Source organism: Hordeum vulgare, chromosome 1H (genome assembly GCF_904849725.1).
Source record: "Hordeum vulgare subsp. vulgare chromosome 1H, MorexV3_pseudomolecules_assembly, whole genome shotgun sequence".
NCBI classification, from domain to species: domain Eukaryota; kingdom Viridiplantae; phylum Streptophyta; class Magnoliopsida; order Poales; family Poaceae; genus Hordeum; species Hordeum vulgare.
The window spans coordinates 1,719,276-1,739,301 of NC_058518.1; the positions used below are offsets into that span (position 1 = coordinate 1,719,276).

The 20,026-nt window shown below is 43.7% G+C and overlaps 3 protein-coding genes across 4 annotated transcripts; 2 read left to right on the top strand and 1 right to left on the bottom strand.

Annotated features, from left to right (window-relative positions):
* Window positions 1–6,052: 6,052 nt before the first annotated feature.
* Window positions 6,053–8,795, top strand: LOC123447868. 2 transcript variants are annotated; one of them, XM_045124938.1, is made up of 4 exons: window positions 6,053–6,279; window positions 6,868–7,155; window positions 7,917–7,977; window positions 8,078–8,795. In XM_045124938.1, exons 2-4 carry the CDS (start codon window positions 6,896–6,898, stop codon window positions 8,348–8,350), a joined length of 594 nt encoding a protein of 197 aa, XP_044980873.1. In that variant the 5' UTR covers window positions 6,053–6,279; window positions 6,868–6,895; the 3' UTR covers window positions 8,351–8,795. The 2 variants fall into 2 exon arrangements, with proteins under 2 accessions (XP_044980873.1, XP_044981538.1); XM_045125603.1 differs by having other exon boundaries at window positions 6,868–7,146.
* Window positions 8,796–9,721: 926 nt separating this feature from the next.
* LOC123446923 (protein NEN3-like) lies at window positions 9,722–11,211 on the bottom strand. Its single transcript, XM_045123834.1, has one exon. It carries the CDS (start codon window positions 11,052–11,054, stop codon window positions 9,945–9,947), a length of 1,110 nt encoding a protein of 369 aa, XP_044979769.1. The 5' UTR covers window positions 11,055–11,211; the 3' UTR covers window positions 9,722–9,944.
* A 5,334-nt stretch (window positions 11,212–16,545) lies between these two features.
* Window positions 16,546–18,099, top strand: LOC123403372 (gamma-gliadin-like). Its single transcript, XM_045097316.1, has one exon. The coding sequence runs from the start codon at window positions 16,589–16,591 to the stop codon at window positions 17,939–17,941; it is 1,353 nt and encodes a 450-aa protein (XP_044953251.1). The 5' UTR covers window positions 16,546–16,588; the 3' UTR covers window positions 17,942–18,099.
* Window positions 18,100–20,026: the final 1,927 nt, after the last annotated feature.

The window sequence follows — 20,026 nt, forward strand, 5'->3', positions numbered from 1 at the left end:
CGTTGCCATATCCTACGGATGCAACATATATATGACGTGTGGTGATAGGAAAATAGGGTGCTCATCATCTACCTGGCCATCACTCATATTTCATTTGTTTGTTTCCTCGGGGTCAGAGAGACAAAGATGATGATGAAGATGGAGTCATGGAGATGGATGGATATAGCTAATTAATCCCACAAGATGAGCCAAACTCAGACGTGGATAGATATGGACTAATTAATGGTAGTACACTTTAAGACAAATTTGCTTGGCTGGAGGGCTTGGACCTACCTTTTTCGGTGGGTGTTAGAGTATCTACAACCCAACGTTTTATACACGTTTCAAATGCTCGGGCAGAACGTTCGATCAGTGATCGATCACGGAAATAATATCCAACTGGACCTTTTAATTTTGCTTTAAACGCTCGGGCTGATCCGCACCCCTCATATCCAGCCTAAATTTAGGGCTGTATGGGACGACCCGATCATGTTCGGGCGCGTCCGCCACGTCCTAACTGACAGACCCGGTCCACCATCGACCCCACTATCGTCCCACAAAAACCCCACTCCGGACGCCTCGCTTCGAACCCTACTAACTCATCCCCTCTCACTCCGTCATTTCCCCTCCTTCTTCGATTCTGATCCCATCCACTCCAATGTCCAGCTCCAGCAGCTGCTCCGACCTCGACTACAACGAGGAGCTGGCCCTCCGCATTGACTTGGAGCGGTCCAAGGTGGACACTGATGGCAGCTCCGGATCTGGAGCATCGTCGCGGCTCCCACACTGGTGCACCGCGGACGCCGACACTGGACCCTCCCGGTTGCGTGCAGGTTCGCTAGGACAACGCAGTCTACACCGCCCTCGCGGGATCCATTCCCCTTCCGGACGCTCCTTCACGCGGGCAACAGTGGGTGCTATTGCCTGCGCCGCCGCCCCGCATGCGCACGCCGCCCGCATCGAGAGGCAGCGAACCAGGGAGAGGGAAGCGGCTGAGCAGTCCGCGCGCCACCGCCGCGGGATGCAGGCGTAGCCCGACGAGGACGAACGCCTCCTCGCATGGGTGTATCGTCGGTCCCTCACGACGGTGGATACGGACACTTGGCGCCTCCAATGGAAGAACGCCAAGGCGCCCCAACTTGCTATTGAGCAGTCGGAACGGAAGGAGAAGGAGGCAGCGAGGAGATGGCTCTGGTCGCTAAGTTGAAGCGGGAGCATGACAGGGCGGTCCATCGGATGAAGGGGCTCATCGTCCTCTGTGACTCCGATGACGATGACAATGACAACTGCACCTCCTCCTCCAATGATCAAGGCCCTCCACCAGCCGGATTAGTAGGACTAGCGATAATGAACGCGTGAAGCAAATGTGCAACCATTGTTTTCGTCTATGCTATATCAACCCTAAACACGATGGTTAGATGTTTCCATCTATATACGGTAAACATATATATATATATATATACATATATATATATATATATACATATATATATATATATTTTAGTATAAGCTTAGACGAGTCAAACCCTCTCTTTCCGAGTTCAATATGTGCAGTGGCGAATCTAAGGGGATGCTTCAACAGGCTTGAGCCCCCCTTCAAAAATTGGAAAACAAGATTTACTAGTATTCATCATAAAAATATATATTATTTGAACTAAAAAACTAAGAGTCAGTGCATTTTTATTCACACCATTAACATTGAGCCCCTCCTTCATTTTCTTGCAAGATTCGCCACTGAATACGTGTATGATAAAACACAAGCATATGAAGGCTAACTGGTCCTTTCCAAAATGTTAATAGGGTAGAGGTTCCAAACCCTAGAACGTTCCAATCAAATACACGCAAGGTGCAACACACACGGATACGAAGGTAGGGAAAATAAACAAGAACGGTCAATGGCAATCACCATTCCACTCAAGGGATTCAACAAACCACTGATCCTGGTAGTAACAAACACATAACCACCCATGCCCACATGCTCCCACCAAATTAGAAGAAGAAAAACCTCTAGCAAGACGATGTTTCACGATGTCTAAGTCGATCAAGAGACGACAAACAAACCCGTTAACAACATGACATGAAAGTAATAGAGTAAACCAATGCACACACTTGTGGCTAGCACATGCGCGAGCGAAAGCAACAATTTAACACCTGTAGTATAATAAAAGTACGCAGACGTAGATACCAACTACATAGTACAAGACCGTCCAAAAACCCTAGCCATGGTAGAAATTAGTACACACGCAAGTGTACACATGAATCTATCGATCAAACTAGAGACGCAAGACAGTCAAACAACAAACAATATAAAGCATACGCGTAACTTTTGTTATAAAACCTAAAATAGGAAGTATTTACATACATGTTTTTTCTATAGAACTACGTGAGGGAATGTATGTACTATCAGGGACGAAGCTAGCATGCAAGCATAGGGGGCAAGTTTGTTCATGAAAGGGTCAGAGTTCATACGAAGTAAAAAAAATTAGCTACAAGAACCATTATTATAGTAGAAAAATCAATTTGTTAGGGGGGAGGGTCTAGCCCCCCAGAATCGTCCCTGTGTACTATGCAGGATATATCTCTTTGGAGATGATATGTTTGTGATATATGTACACATTGATGGTGGAAGATTGCATGTGGCATTTGATTGATATATTTCCACCTGCCGAAAGTAGAGTCATTAATGGAAGCGTATATATACATGCATTCCTGTATATGCACTCTATTGATTGTACATGATTGCTTGTATTAATCAACCCATCGAACTACATGTGCAAGATAGTCAGCCGGACAACAAATAAATAGAAAATACGCGCACATTCTTTTGTGATAAAACTACATATACGTGCGTACCAAAAATCATGAAATGTGCACATTCTTTTCATAGAAATATGCGAGGGAATATATGCGGTATACATAATTATTGCGAGAGGATACATGTGCAATATATATGCATTGATGGTGCAAGATTGTGGCATTTGATGTTTTCACAACCTGCCGAAAGTGAGAAATAACAATAGGCTTTGAAGTTGTTAATAGAAGCATATATGCATCTGTATGGACTGCATTGACTGTACGCGATTGCTTGTATTAACCACCCCTACGGTTGTGAAAGAGCGTATACTTTCACGCGGCACGAGGGAGGTCTCTCTCTCCCTCACCACTCCGGTTTCCCTGAGGAGGAAGGATAGGTCATAGAGCAATGCTCTATGGTGTAAATAAAATGGAAGGAAAACAATCTTGTTACCTGATATTTCTGCACTCATATGTAATGCATGTCTCTATGCAAAACCAGCATAGTATCTACTAGAATGTGATTACGATGGCGTGTTGTATTTGCCGGTATTTTTTCACCATAAGTCGCTTCTCGAAGTTGCATGAGTGCAACAACCATTGAATATATCTACTTTTTCTGGAAGGATTCATGTTGCAAGTCGGACGCTATTGAGTCGACAACGATATAAAAACATAAACATAACTCCGATCATCATCCCACGTGACACATAGCCAATCTTCTATTGAAACTCAGTCATGCAACCAATCATACAATATGTTGTTTTCACTTTGGAGAAAAGGCTATATGTGATGGGTGCAATGCCTCGATCAATAGAAAATGTATTACCGAAGTTTCTGACATATACAAGTCTAGACTTGTTTCTAACACATGCGTCGCTAAAATCAATGATTTGTCCTTAAGTACTACTATTTTTATTGTTGCAGTTGCTATGACTCTAGTTCGTTTTGAAGGACACTTGTTTCCAAGTGGCACCATTAGACATCACCGAGACAAGCACCCAATGACAGATTCAATGACGTAGTCAAAACAAAAACAAAAACATAACAACAATCACCATCCCACATGAGATGTACTTGACATTGCTGAGCTCAGTAGTAACCGATGCATGGAACCAATCACACTCTCCCTAATGTTGGACTCCAAAATCCAAAAGAATGGATTATGTTATGTCCATCGATCGATAGACCACTAACCTGTTACAAATGATATACAATTCAATAAACATGTGCAGTGATTTCGTCACTAGAAGCAATGCTTTGTTATAAAACATTACTACAATAATGTATACAGTCGACGTAATTACCTAAACTTTTGTTGTCGCTCTCATGTCTAATTGAGTTAAGTACGTCCTTGAGTATCACGAGTCAACAAAGCAGTGAAAAAAATAGTGAAATAGATACACCCATTGAATTATAATAACATGTTGTGTTTAATGGTGAAAAAGCAAGCCAATGTTTTTTTTCATGTTAGTATGATTGGAGAGCAGTTGAAAAGGCGTCATATTTATCTATTTCTTTCGAAAGGATGCACATTGCCAAGTAGACATTATAGAAACTAGTACAAAAAGTCAACCTAGAGCTTATGATACAAACAAAAAGAGACATAAACAAAATGTCAATCACCATCCCACACAAGGGATACACCTCCCTACCTAGCATCGATTAAACAAGCGCATGAAACCAACCATGCATCATGTGGTTTCCTCCTAGCGAGAAGAAAAACCCTAGATGTGACAGATGGATTACAACATCACCATTCATAGACGACAAACAAATCCGTTACTAACATGATGGATGCAATAGTTTGTCTATATGTTTGAAAGCACTCAAGTTGCCAAGTGGCATCCTTGAACTTCGATGAAGCGAGTAAGAAAAGTAAACCAAGAGCCGATGCTACAGCAAAAAAATAAACAACAAGAAACACCAATCACCATTTGACGGGGAAACCAATCTATTTGTTGTGCTAATCGATGCATGCTGTCAATCTTGCGCCCCTTGTTTTCGCCAAGCTAGATAACCCTAGATATCACCAGTTATGTTATTTGCATCAGTTGAAAACAAACATATCCGTTACCAACATGACAGATGTAATAAATTGCCAACCTATTTTGGAGCGGCCGGCGTTGCCAAGTGGGACCCTCGGACATCGCGAAAACAAGTAGGTAAATCCAAGTGAGAGTCAACAATATGGACAACAAAAAGTCAGCCATCATTCCATGCGAAGATACGACACATCATTCAATTTCAACGCGTAGAGGGATGGATACAACCGACCGCAGACCCCGGTAGTAACGGACGCATGCAACAACCCTTGCACAGTCGCTTCCGCCTAGTCAGGAGGAAACAAAAAAACCTCTCAAGAGAGACGATGGTTCTGGATGCCATGTCGATGAAGAAACGACAAAACAAGATCCGTTAACAACATGGGATGAAAGTAAGACTAGAACAAACCAACGCTCGTATCCGAGGCTGAAAGTGACGGTTTGACAAGAGTAACCTGCTACTGGTGCGTAAGCAAGTTGGACGTAGATACCAACCGGCCCGTATATATAATTGAAGACCGTCTAGAAAACCCTCGCTTTAGAACCGTTGGCTTCATCGATACGCGCGACAACCGTTAACCTATGTATAAGCTTACACATGATCTATCTGTGAAATCGTACACGCAAGACAGACGGACACGAAACACAAGAACAGAAAGCGCATGCGCGGAGAGCGTGTACATGCTTTTTTTATTAGTAAGACTATACGAGGTAATGTATGTGACATGCGTGATACATACTCCCTTTGTACCATAATATTTGTTGTTGGAGAGAACTAGTCTAGTTCTCCCCAACAACAAGTATTTAGGAACAGAGGAAGTACCTTTTTGTTGTTGATGATTTAATAAGCGCAATACATGTATGCATCGATATGGTAATAGTAACACACATATATACTAGGTACGTACGTACACACACACGTTGGTGGTGGAAGATTTGTGCGTGGCTTTTTGATTAGATTTGATGTATGGATGGATGCATTCTGGTTACCACCTGCCGGAAGCGGAGCGTATGTGTACTCGTATGCGTTGGTGTGTAGGAGTGTACGTATGTATGTGCAGTGTGTAAAGTACGTAGTATTGTACGCTTGTATTGTAGAGGATCGGTTGCTTGTATTAATTAATTAATTAATTATTAATCGTCCCTGCCCTAGGGCCGTTTACAGTGTGACGTGCGGGCCATGGCCCCCACGCGTCATCCGCTCCCACCGCGATAAGAACGGGTCCGTCCCAAGGGCAGCGCAGCGCAGAGCAGAGCAGAGTCCCCACCACACTCCGGCTGCCCCTGCCCCTGCCCGAGGAGGAAGAAGCAGTGCCGCGCTTCAGCTAGGCTGTGCTTCGACGGCAGGGGCATGCACATGGCGAGGCGCCGCTGCTGCTAGGCAGGCAGGGCAGGGATCCGTCCGTCTTGCTGCAGCCGTACGACGACGACGACGAGCAGCGGATCCGGCAGCGTCCTGCAGGTGAGCGCCTCCTCCTCTCCACGCCCGCTCCGGATCCGTCCGTGCCGCGCTCCGGTTTCCAAAATCTCTTTTCCCCTCATTCTCTCCATGCCCGCGGCCGGATTTCACCCCCCGACCGCCGCCGCCGTCTTCGGTTCCCCTCCCCGCCGTCGGGTTCCTCGACCTCCGTTCTCCTTCTCGGCTCCCCCGGATTTCCGGCTTGGATCTGAGGGCCTCCGTCCATCCTGGATTCCCCACCTAACGCCCCCTCCCCATCCCGCACGCACGCGCCAACGAACAGCAGATCCGCTCCCACTTGGAAACAATAAATTATTACTGTAAAATCCAACTTTCCCCACCGCCGCCGCCGCCACCGCCACCAACCTGCGCAGGATCTCCTCCTCCATGTATCTTATCATGTTGACCAACCGCAACAATCTTATCCATCCCGCCTGCAACAATCCCCGTCTTATTCTATCCACGCACGCACGCATGATTTCGCCTGCGGATCAGCCACACCTGCTCCCCAGGCAGCAGGATCCACCACCACCCCCCAAGAAGAGACGAATTCCACGCATCCTGCTCAACCATCTTGTGTCTTCTTTGCAGTTGCGGCAGGAGGACCGGAGGAGGAGGCATGGAGCACTACACCATGAGGCTCAGCGCGGGGGGAGGGGCCACGCCCACCCAGCAGCAGCAGCAGCAGCAGCAGCAGCTCTGCTCCTGGGCGGAGGCGGCGCCAGACCGGAGGTCGAGGTTCTGGCAGATGGACATGGCAGCGGCCCAGCCGGCCCGCATCGAGGTCATATGCCCGCTGCCGCGCCGCCCCGACCGCCCTCCCTGCCCCGTCGACCCCTTCGGGAGGGCCGCCTCCAGGCCTAGCAACGGGTCGGTGCGGTAACCCTCGCATCTTCATCATCATTATCATCCTGTTGCTTGCATGCATACATACATACTTGCTGTCTGCTTAGTTTATTTTGGTCATACGGTTGATGATGTTGATGGCGTGGTACCTTAACTTGAATTGCCGATTGATATATATGATATTAACATTGGATACGAGGTTGCATGTGATCTTGTTAGGATCATTATGTTAGGCTTGTGCATGCGAGGTGGCTAGGTAATTTTTGGAGGGAGGAGAAGCAGGGGACATCGCTAACGGTCGGGAGATTCTTCTTACTTAGGACATCACTAACTATACGTTATCACAAGCTAGCAAGACAGCAAAGCATGCACACGTTATCGGAAGCCGCCGACAGCAAAGCGTGCACACGTGACGCCAAAGTAGGCAACAAAGTTGGTTTAGGGTTGCATCTCGCCAGGACACCATGCCTCAATTGAACCAACAGAAACTAGTGCAGTAGCAACAGACGTGGCATACAAGGCTATAACGAGAGCCGATGGCTTCTTTGATGAGACAACACTGAATGTGTAACTAGAAGAAGCTAGCAAAGGCAGAACATAAGCACGCAACGGCATGGTATCCAAACCGCATACGGTTGTATGTCGCGACAAAGTAGGCAGGGAACATGATTTAGAGCTGTGCCTTTTGCACGGCGCATTTCATAACTGTCCTGGTACAGTTACAAAAGTTCGGATGCGACAAATTAAGCGTGAAACACGTGTCTGACCTATGTTGCTTTGATTGATTTTTGCAGGACGCTACCAGTGTATAGAACAGACTCCGCCTCTGATATCCTTGATCTCATCCTCAGCAAGGTAACCTTGGTGCTTTAAATGTCCAGTTCGTACTTTATTACATGCAGCACCGTATCATTGATATCTGATGCCAGATTGTTTGTGTCTCTTGCCTTTGCAGAATGACCCCGATGTTGATAACGATTCCAACGGCCAGGTGGGCTTTTTCAGTGGCTCGCCTCCCGTCCGCACTAACAACCCCATTGTGAATGATCCGCAGTTTGGTAGGAACACCCCCTGTTTTTCTCCTCTAGGGAGCCCATTCAGCAAGATGCTCGGTGGAAGAGCTGAAGTAGGCTCTCCGTCTTGCGGGGCGAGTAGCAGCCCAAAAGTGAGGATCGAAGGCTTTGCCTGCGGGAACAAAGAGACCCATTGTGCAGTCACCTTTGCCTGAGCGCCATTTTCACCATACCACCAATTCACCATTGACCATTAGCGCCATTTTGCACCCCCACCCCAGCCTCCCAACATGTAAATTTTCCGCCCCCGAGATACAGCTAGTCCCTTTAATCCTAAGCTAAGCTAGCAGTACCTATTCGAGTCGAGTTTATTTAGTTGAGTTGAGTCGAGTTGAGTCGAGGTGAGTCCTCGTAGTCGCCCGTCTGGTTGTCGCTTTTGAAACTGCGCAATCGCAGAGAGCTTTCGGTTATGTACATAGGCGAGGTCTCCAGTCCGCTGTGTCCTGTATCTACACCTTTGTAATGTGTGTGTGTCTTGTGTCTAGCAAGTGTCCCAGTCCATGGGTGTGGTCAGTCTGTAAATATCCGTCTGTCCTGCATTCAGATGCATAATTAAGAAACTATTATATTATATATTAAATCCTCTTTGTTCCTGTCGTATTATCATATCATCTATCTATGAGATTGTGATGCTGAGATTCAGCTGTCATCGTATATAGTTCCTTTACATGGTTCTTAGGCAGCATCAGCCCTGTTTAATCTTGTGGTTGTGAATCGTGGCAGGGCTTTCGCGATGATCTTGACAGCATGATGTAATTTTCACTGACTCTTTTTAGATGAACTTTGTTGTACCTCTTGTTGTAGCAAATGAAGTGTTGTTGGCCAAGAGGCTGACAATCTTGTGCTGCCTGTCCTTGAATTGTAGTTTGTCTGGCCTTGTTAACATCTTGTTGAAATCAAAGTGTTGTTGGCCAAGAGACTGTCAATTCTTGTTGGCCTTTGGGTGTTTCTTGTGAAGCTGATGCTGATGGAGTGGTGCTGCTAATCTAGTTGGTGAAGAGTGTTGTTTTGTTTGGTCCCAAACAAGAGTGAGATGAGATGAAGAATTCTTCTTGTCTTTCCTTTGGATGTTGATGGATGCTGCTCAATTCTAGTTGGTGTTGATGAATCTGATGCTGATGGTGATGGACAACATGAGACAGACGTTTGTTCTTGTTCGTGTTCTTGCCTTTTGTTTTGTCTGGGTTCAATCTTTTCTTGTCATATGAACCATCATCAGATAAATAAAACAACATCTCCATGACGGAATCATCAAGATATGAACATAACCTAACAAATCATAATCCATGGTTGAATGATGATTTGTTATTCTTACTCATGTACAACAGCAACTGGCAGCATCTTACAACAATCATATACTAGTAGTAAATTGGTGATGCTCCAACTGAGATTCTAAGGGAGCTTTTTGCAACATCTTGATGCTGATGGTTACAACAAACATAATCAAACTAACCCGAGTTAACTATGTATGGACCTAGAAATGAATGATGATGAATTGCTCTTCTTGCTTTTGTACAATATATAAATAAATGAAATGAATTGTGTTTTCACAACATCTTGATGATGATGATTATTACAACAAACAACACTGCTGTCAAACTAAACCTGAGTTAACTATGGAGTATGGACACAGTTATCAAGCCTAGGTTGTCTGTATTTACAACAATTTACAAATGAATGAATGAAGGGATGCAATTATGAATTGATCAGAACTACAATTAAGCTGTGCAGTGATCATCATCCATCATCTCATCTGATGACGGCCCTTGAGTGCCTGAGGATCATGCTGAACGGCGGCGCCGGCGCACGCACCCGGCGACCGCCGCTTGCCGTCGTCGTGGTCACGGTCGCCGCCGTCGCGCCCTTCTTCGCCACCACCACCTTCCCCGTGCTGTCCCTCTTGCACGACGTCTTCACCCTCTGAACAGCCGCCGGTGAAGCAGCAGCAGCAGGAGACGGAGGAGGAGGAGCGGTGGCCGCCTTCGCCGGCGTCGTCGACATCGCCGCCGCGCGGGCAAACGCCTTCTCCAGCGTGTTGTTGTTGTTGCTGTCGCTGTTAGGCTTGGACGTCGCCGGCTTGCTCCTGTGGCTGGCGCCGGCGGGCACGTCGCCGCGGAGGCTGGACTCGATCAGCAGCACGCCGGCGCAGTGCTTGAGCACATCGAGGCTCAGGCGCGCGGCGTCCAGGCACCGGAGCCCCCGCGCCCGCCGCACGCCGACCCCGAAGTGCTCCGCCAGAGCCGCCGCCTCCTCGTCCTGGCCGAAGCAGCCCTGCGCGACGAGCACGTCGAGCGAGTCGACGACGCCGACGGGCTCCGGCGCGGGCAGGCCGAAGGCGGCGAAGGCCCCGCGCACGCGCGCGCAGCCGGAGCGCCGGATGCCGTGGCCCGCCCACACGCGGCCGTCCAGCAGCTCGAAGATGTCCGGGAACACGTCCTCGAACGCGGGCGCGGCGGAGGCGGCGGAGAGGAGGACGCTGCTGTTCTCGTCGGCGTCGGGGTGGTCCTGGCGGATGAGGGTGGAGTAGCTGGAGACCTCGACGAGCCGGCGCGGGCAGACGAGGATCGCGGCGAACTCGACCAGGCGGCACTCGCCGGACGGGCACGACGGGGGCTGCGCCGCCTCCACGTCGAAGAACACCATCTCCCTCTTCTTGGTGGTCGCCATTGGTGGTGGGCTTTGGTTCTTGCTTGGAGGCCGAGCTCTGCTTGCTTGCTTGTTTCTTGCTTGAAGCAATGGATCAATGGAGGAGAGGAATGATGGACGGGAGAATGGATGATCGATCCTTGTCTTGCCGGAAGAGCCTGCGTGGGGTATATATATATATATATAAGCTTTGACGATCAATGGCGGGCGCATGCATGCAAAGCTAGCTAGCTAGAGAGCCGAGCTGAGAGGGAAGAGGAAGAAGAAGAGGAGGAAGAATATTTCTTCTCGTTGTCTTCCTCCTGATCTCCTCCATGGAGAGGAGAAGAGAGGGGTTGCTTGGGGAGGACGGTGCATGAGTTGTGCGTTTGGGGACTTCCAACAGTGGAAGCAATCTTGCCCTCTCTCCTAGCTCAAAAAAAGGAAGGTAGGGCATGCAAGTTAGTTAGGTTGGTTGGTTGGTTAGTTAGTTAGTTACTTGCCTCAAGATATCAACCAGCAAACTCATTCTCAAACATGGATGGATGGCATGTTGATGGGAAGATTCCAAGTTTCACAAGCATGCAACGGCATGATCCACCTTGGTAAGCCATCTTATCACTTGCCAAGATTGCATTTCATTTTCTCTTCTCTTCTCTTCTCTTCTTCTTCCCATTAATTCATGGACTGGTTCTCCTACCTCTATATGTATGTACGTATGTATGTGCCCCATATGACTGTAAACGGGTTTCGGCCGGAACCTCGACGGAATTTTGGTGGATTCGGGTGCCGAAATGTTTGTGGCCTTGATTTTCCTGCCAAATTCGAGCAAAACCTAAATCAGGACAGAATCCATTGAAATTTACCGAGTTTTGAGAAAAAAATATATCAAAAACTGGAATTTGCCGGTAATTGTGGCCCGCAATTTGTACTGGTCATAGTGGAAGTAATATAGATGCCACATAAGTAAAAAAGATATCTTTACCTACTAATAAAGCAAATAGTGCTTCTTCCGTACGTCATCCAAATTGTCCTTAAAGTTGACTAAAATTACCCACCAATGCCACCTATAAGTCATAAAAAACGTTTCAAACAGGAAAATATCCGGACTGGGCCGGCCCATGTAGGCACCTCCTATATTACGGTTTGGGCGTTGAAAAAAGATGCAACACACCTGTTTGGGCCCGCCCATGCGTGGGCGCCTGTTTTTTTAGTTTACTTTTTTTATTTTTCTTTTCAGTTCCATTTTGTTTTTCTACTTTAAATAATTTAGAACTTCAAACAACTTTTCTCAATTTTAAGAAACTGAGAATTTTGAAATAAAATATTCATAAAAACATATTTTTTTTGAGAATTCAAAAACTACTTAGGAGTTTTGAAATTTTTTTGCATATAAAAAAATGTTTAAACTTTGAGAAAATGTCCATAAAATAAAAAAGTCAACGATTTTAAACAAAAGTTCGTGTAAAAATCTTAAAAACAGTTCGTGCCTCTGTTTTTAGTCTCGTTTTTTATTTTCATTTTTCTGTTCCATTTTTTAGTTTAAATAATTTAGAACTTCGAAAAACTTTTGCAATTTAAAAAACTGGGAATTTTGAAATAAAAGTTGGAAGAAAAAATAAAATGTTTGTGAATTCAAAAAATGCTCAGGATTTTTGTAAAAATATTCGCATATTCAAAAAAATGTTCATAATTTTGAGAACAATGTTGGTGAAATCAATAAAAGTCCAGGATTTTGAAAAAAAGTTTGTGTGTTATTTTTTGAGTGCAATTGAAAAAAATGTTTGCTAATTCAAAAAATGTTCATGCATTTCCAGAAATGTCCTAAAATTTTAAAGACATAATATGATCAGCACCATTGAAGATTATAATTGTTTTTCTCCCGTTGCAACGCACGGGGTCCTTTTGCTAGTTGTGATAAATAATTAATGAGGAGTGAAGCAAATAGAGTAACATAATATGTTATCATCACATAACGTTTTTTAATGCAAAATGACTCTACAAAAATAATAAATGAGATCATCTATACTATCAGCCATATAACACTATCTCTCCCTAATAATAAAGCAAATAGGGTTTCTGGTCGTCCGTCATTAAAATTACCCTTAAAGTCGATAAAAATTACCCACCAATGCCATCCGTAAGTATAAAAACGATTCGTTTTTCGGATTTCAGAAAACGCCGCCCTGTGTTGTGTTTATAAAGTACTGATATATAGATATACCAGTAACACAGGACTAGCGCGATGGTCAGAGGTGCGATCCTCCAGGCCAGAGACTTGGGTTTGATCCCTGGCGCACCACTTTTTCTCTACCTTTTTTTCCATTTTTTTCATGGGCCGGTCCATGTGCAGCTCAGGGCATCTTGTTTAGTATTTTTTTCTTTACTTTTTATTCCTGTTTTAGTTTTTTCTTCTCTAAATTAATTCCAGATTTCAAAAGAACAAAAAATTTAAAAGTTGTCAGTTTGAAAAATTAGAAAAATGATAAACTGTTTGTGTATTTACAAAATATTCAACAAGTCATAAAACGTTCATGAGTTCAAAAATTGCTCACATATTATACAACAAATCACGATTTCATATAAATTGTCATGAAATAAAAAATGTTCATGATTTTTTAAAATGATCCGATATTCAAAGCATATTCAGGAATTTGAAAAACATGTCTATCAAATTTTAGAAAATGTTTGTAAAAATTAAAACACATATGTTAATAACGAACAAAACTAACTGTCGCTTACATAAAGGTTTTATTAGGAAACCTCTAGAGGCGTTTTATGATTTTATTTAGTCCCTCGCGTCGGATAAAAAAAGGTTTCCGTGTTTTGTAGTTTGCTCAGCTAAAAAATATTTTTTTTGTGACGCCTTAACAAATCAAGCCGCGATGAGCATCATATTTTTAGTTTTTGAAATTACATTTTAAAAGTGCCTTATCTCATCATGACATCACTCAGATATACTTTGTGAAATAACATTTCAAAAATCCTTATGCCATTATTGCATTGGATTCATACGTTTTTATATCTATCACACCTGCATAACCTGATAGTTTTTCTTCCGTTGCAACGCACGGGCATTTTTGCTAGTTCAATATAAAGACTGTAAATATAAACTAGTAACATATGCATGTTATTTGTTTAAGTTTCTTTTTACTATGACCATGGGATTGATAGGTAATTAACAAGAGAATGTGTTGTGGACATGCTTTTCATGATCCGACGATCAGGCAGCCTTGTTGCAGTTTTTCCTATGGGCAATATATAACATGGGGTGGTGTGAAGCTAGGTGCTACCTAGCCTTAGGTGTGTTGTGTCCCCTTTGCGTCCGTGTGTGGGTCACCATTCTACGCACGCGCACACAAGTTAGTGATTATTTATTTCAATCTAGGATGGCAAGGAAAATTCCATACATGGGGTTCATAGGAAAATTCCATACATGGGGTTCATAGGAAAATTCCATACATGGGGTCCATAGGATTTTTTTTTATCAAAATCTCTTAACATGTGGTTCAATTTTGAAGATCTCATCACAAGAATCCAACAGTGAAAGTTTTGAGATTTGGACGTGCGCTTTAAGAGACAAAACGTTTTGAGTTAGCGAATTAAAAAAAACTCCAAGATTACAATAAATGACATACATACAGTGTGTCATTTATCGTAACCTGTAGAGGTAGAGTGACCTTTGGAAATTGCGGCTTAATTAGTGATTTGTATAGATGCTTCCAACAAAAGAAGATTGTGTCGCCCCATAAAAAAATGCCTGTGTCGCTAAGCCTGGACCCTTCAATCGAGTTTTTGGGCCCGGTCTGAGAAACATGTAGGCCAAGATTGCTCGTTGGCTATTAAATTTGCGAAATCTTTTATACTTGCAAATATTTTCTTAAATTGTGAACAGTTTATGAAATGATGACCTTTTTAAATACATGAATATTTTTTAAACAAAATTGTGATTTAGTTTTTACAAATTCGTGAAAATCCTCTTAAATCATGAACATATTTTGATACCGTGATTTATTTTTACACTCACGATCACTATTTCGAAATCTGAACATTTCAAAAAAATCATGAACTTGTTTTTGAAGCCGTGAACATCTGTGTTTTGATCTTGAACATTTTTTGAACCATGAACAGATTTTAAATTCACGACCATTTTATTTGTAACCGTGCACATTTTTTAAATTTGTGATCAGTGTTTTTAAAATTTGTCATCATTGTTTTAATTCACATACATTTTTTGAAATTCTGAACATTTTTCTTATTTTAAAAAAAAATTGTGGACATATTTTTTTACAAATTCGTAGACATTCTCTTGAGCCGTTATCATTTTTTGAATGAATGACCTTTTTCTTTGAAATCATGAATATTTATCTGTATTAATGATTATTTTATTAAAAAACAGCAAGCTTTCTGAAATATAGAACCTTTTGATATCCTGAATTATTGAAAAAAGAAAAAATACAGGCTGCGTCCCAACACGCACATGGGCCGACCCGGATGAGCGCCCGGTACAAGGGTGTGCGAGTGGGTCACGCTAAACCTGATCATTTGGTCGGGTTTTGGGTGGGGTTGTCAAAACCCAAAGCCAAAATAGTATTCTCATTTTAAATAAAAGTAGTCCGGGTCGGGTTTCGGGCTGGGGTTGTCAAAACCCGAAGCCAAAATCCCAAGCCCGAGCCCAGCTCGACCTGAAACACATGAACAACGATAGTTGTCAATTGAAATAATTATATTCAGAGTATTAAAATAATAGAATATATCTATATTTTGAATAAAGTATACATTTGATGCCATTTCGTGATGAGCCCCAGGCCTGAAAATATGACCAATAGACTATTGTAAGTGCCTCGGTTTCCTATCACGTACATTATAGATTTCGGTACCAGCTCCCAAACTTATGTTGAAGTACTTTTTATTTAACAAATGACTATAATGAAGGCATCCAATAAAAAGCTGATAGAGATGAGGAAGACTGACATTATTGAACATATAGATGTATGCAATATCTTACTGTTTACCACACATGTAGAGCTTCACATTATAGTATTCTCATTTCATTGCTTATGTTTTCGGTCTACTTTTGTTTCAACTGCATCTAAATTGGTAGATCCTTTCCAAATCTGCAAAGCATACACGACGACATGGTGTATCTTAGAGAAAAGTCCATGTTATAACTTACAACCCTCAACTTGCTACTTGGTTTATCTCGTTATTTGATGAGTCATGTTTGGTTATCCGTCTTAGAATCATATTGTGCAAAAAACATAAAGTTATCCTTGGAAAGATAGTTTCTAGAACAATCTTCACATTAATAGTGTTATCCATCATAATGACACACACAAGCTTACAAACTTAGTTCCACTCAAACTATGCCAATCTAGATAAGACTAAGAGCATGTACAACTTCACAAACTAACTTTCAAAAAGGGATAAAATCTAGATCAATGTTTGGAGTGTAAAGTGAACATGATGAGTCATTGGTAGTGATCGAGCATTCCTTACAACCAGATGATATGTGCAACAAAAAGAAACTATCATGAAAATCCAAAATCTTGCTAGTAAGTAGTGCCACCAAACACAACATACCAAATTATTAGTTGAATAAGCAAACAAGCACTTTTTCAAAAAGCGAGTGCAAAGATAAAAGGAAACCATGCATGATAGCTATAAATACACACGCACCATCAAGGTCACCTTCCACCATCCAAACTTTCACATATCTAGACCACAAACATCAAAGTCAAGCAAGCAGTAGTAACCACCGATCCAACATGAAGACCTTTCTCATCTTTGTCCTCGTTGCCATGGCGATGAACATCGCCACTACTGCTAGGCAGCTAAACCCTAGCAACAAAGAGTTGCAATCACCAGAACAATCATTTTCCCATCAACAACAACCATTTCTGAAACAACAATCATATCCGCAACAACCATTTCCCACACCCCAACAACAATTCCCGCAGCAACCACAACAACCATTTCCCCAACCCCAACAACCAATTCCCCTGCAACCACAACAACCATTCCCTCAGCAACCCCAACAACCACAACAACCTTTTCCACAACCCCAACAACCATTTCCACAGCCCCATCAACCATTTCCCTCGCAACCACAACAACCATTTCCCCAAACCGAAGAAGCATTCCCTCTACAGCCACAACAACCATTCCCCCAGCAACCAGAACAAATAATTCTCCAGCAACCCCAACAACCATTCCCTCTTCAACCAGAACAAATAATTCCCCAACAACCCCGACAACCATTTCCCCTGCAACCGCAACAACCATTCCCCCAGCAATCCCAACAACAATTCCCCCAACAACCCCAAGAAACATTACCCCAGCAACCAGAACAAATAATTCCACTGCAACCACAACAACCGTTCCCGCAGCAACCACAACAACCATTTTTCCAGCCTCAACAACCATCCCCCCAGCAACTAGAACAAATAATTCCCCTGCAACCGCAACAACCATTCTTCAAGCCCCAACAACTAACCCCCCTACAACCACAACAACCATTCCCACAACAACCCCCACAACCTTTTCCCCAGCCACAACAACCATTCCCCTGGCAACTAGAACAACCATTCTCCTGGGAACCACAACAACCATTTTCTCAACCCCAACAACCAGTTCCCCAGGACCCGCAACAACCATTCCCTCTACAGCCGCAACAACCATTCCCCCAACAACCACATCAATCATTTCTCCAGCCTCAACAGCCAATTCCCCAGCAACCCCAACAACCATTCCCTCTACAGTCACAACAACCATTCCCCCAGCAACCACAACAACCATTTCGCCAGCCTCAACAACCATCCCCCCAACAACCACAACAACCATTCCCCCTACAACCGCAACAACCATTCCCCCATCAAACCCAACAATCATTTCTCCAGCCCCAACCCCAACAACCATCCACCCTGCAACCGCAACAACCATTACCCCAACAACCCCAACAACCATTTCTCCAGCCCCAACGACCATTAACCCATCAACCAGAACAAATAATTTTCCAGGAAACCCAACAAACTTTCCCCCAACAACCACACCAACCTCAGCAACCCTATCCACAACAACAACCATCCGAGAGTAGTGTTACAAGCATCGGTGGCCAATGAAATGAAGACCTGTAAAACAAAAGACGGGCGGATCATCGTTGTTTAGTCAATGAGCGTTCAATGTACCGATGATAAATAAAGTGATGTGCACCATCATGTGTAACCCCGACCTATACTAGTTCAAACATGGGAATAAAAGATAAATACAGTTCTTCTCACAAGAACATTGCTGATAATTGTTATATTCATGCCATATTTAGTTTTTTCATCCCTAACTACAATCTCAGTCTTATGCATTATCTACCTACTTATGAAGTGAAGTCTTATGAATCTAACATAACTAATGGATGTGAAACTTGGTTTAAACTGAAGTACTACGAATTAAGGACTAATTGTAAATTATCTCTTCGGTGGCTAGCCATATGAATTGTGTGACCTTCTTGTATGACATGGTTCTCGATTCTACACACACATATCTTTTTACACTAGCTGGGGGTGCATATGGCACAACATATGCTTAAAGATATGGAAAGTGTTGATGAAATATCTTTTGTATGTTAGGAAAGTGTTGATTTTAGAAAACGTGCGCGAAATTTATTTTGCTATTTGGAAACGTGCTATCGTCTCATTAGGAAAGTCTGAAAATGTTAGGAAGTTGTATTAGATGGTGCAAAAACCAATGTAAGATGGTGAGACGTGAGGCGAAAATAAACCAGATGAAAATAACCCGGACGAAAAATAAACCATGGAAAGTAGCCTACCAACTGAGAGATTTTTAATAGATGGTGGAAAAACCAATGTGAGGAGATTATGGCGAGACGTGAGTCAAAAATAAACTAGCCTACCAAGTAAGACATTAGGAGTAGAGATGAGCGGAAATGCAATTCGGCTCCCGGGAGCACGCCCTACTCTCCATGAAAATGAATTTTAATATGTCAAAAAAATCCCATAAAAAATATTATGTGTTCCTTTTCACATCCAAATACTAACTGATATTTTTTAGGCAAAAAGAAGAAAGCATTTTTTTAGACGTCTCGTTTTGTTTAGCGCCACAAGCGACAATTGGACTGCGGCCCAATTGTTACTTTTTGGGCCGGAGTTACGAATATTTCTTCTCTGAATCGTCACCGCTCAAAATAAAAAAGGACTTTCCAGTCAGTCCCACCGCCGGCCTTCGTGTCCGTGCTCCGGCCACCGACACCAAGTTGCGTCTCCGTCGGCGTCCAACTCCGAGCCCATGCCGCGTCGATCGACTTCTCGGCAGCCGTCCTCGCGGTGAAGCTCCGAGCTCCGGCCATCAGGTGCAGCGGGCAGCGACTGCGGTGTCTTAGATCATGTCCACGAGCTCTGCTATGACAAGCTAGGCGCTCGTTCTCCCCGCTTCTCTACATTGATCCAAACGTTCTGGGAACCCCCAATAATTTGTCTACGAGAAGTGAGTAGTTTGTATGCTATTACTCACTGATTTTTGGTCCTGATGTGATCCGAACGTTCCGGAAACCCCGGGGTCCGGTTACGGGGAACTCGTGAAAACTCATAGTTTCCAGCCAGGTTTGCATGCTATTACTCACTGAATTTGGGTCCTGCTGCGATCCTACCGTGTCGCGAACCCCGGGTCCGGTTACGTGGAACTCATCAAAACTCACAGTTTTGGACTATTGTGGCAATTTTGTATACTATTAGTCACTGATTTTGGGTCGTGTTGCGATCTGAACGTTTCAGGAACCCCGGGGTCCGGTTACGGGGAACTCATCAAAACTCGCAGTTTTCTCCAATTCCGACCAGTTTTGTATGCTATTACTTACTGATTTTTGGTCCTGATGTGGTCCAAAATCAGTGAGTAATACCATACAAAACTGGTCGGAATAGACCAAAACTGCGAGTTTTGACGAGTTCCCCGAAACCGAACCCAGAGTTCCTGAAACATTTGGAACGCACGAGGACCCAAAATCAGTGAATAATAGGATACAAAACTGGCCTCAATAGGCCAAAACTGCGAGTTTTGACGAGTTCCCTATAACCGGACACCGGGGTTTCCGAAGGGTCTGGATCGCAGTAGGACCCAAAATCAGTGATTAATAGCATAGAAAAGTGACCAGAATAAGACAAAATTGCGATTTTTACGAGTTCCCCGTAAACGGAGCT

What these genes read in the sequence shown, in the direction of transcription:
- LOC123403372 (XM_045097316.1), top strand. Translation starts at nt 16,589, where the DNA reads ATGAAGACCTTTCTCATCTTTGTCCTCGTTGCCATGGCGATGAACATC.
- LOC123446923 (XM_045123834.1), bottom strand. Translation starts at nt 11,054, where the DNA reads ATGCGCCCGCCATTGATCGTCAAAGCTTATATATATATATATATACCC.
- LOC123447868 (XM_045124938.1), top strand. Translation starts at nt 6,896, where the DNA reads ATGGAGCACTACACCATGAGGCTCAGCGCGGGGGGAGGGGCCACGCCC. An exon ending in CCTAGCAACGGGTCGGTGCG is followed by an intron (nt 7,156 to 7,916) that starts GTAACCCTCGCA and finishes TGATTTTTGCAG; the next exon opens with GACGCTACCAGTGTATAGAA. An exon ending in TTGATCTCATCCTCAGCAAG is followed by an intron (nt 7,978 to 8,077) that starts GTAACCTTGGTG and finishes TTGCCTTTGCAG; the next exon opens with AATGACCCCGATGTTGATAA.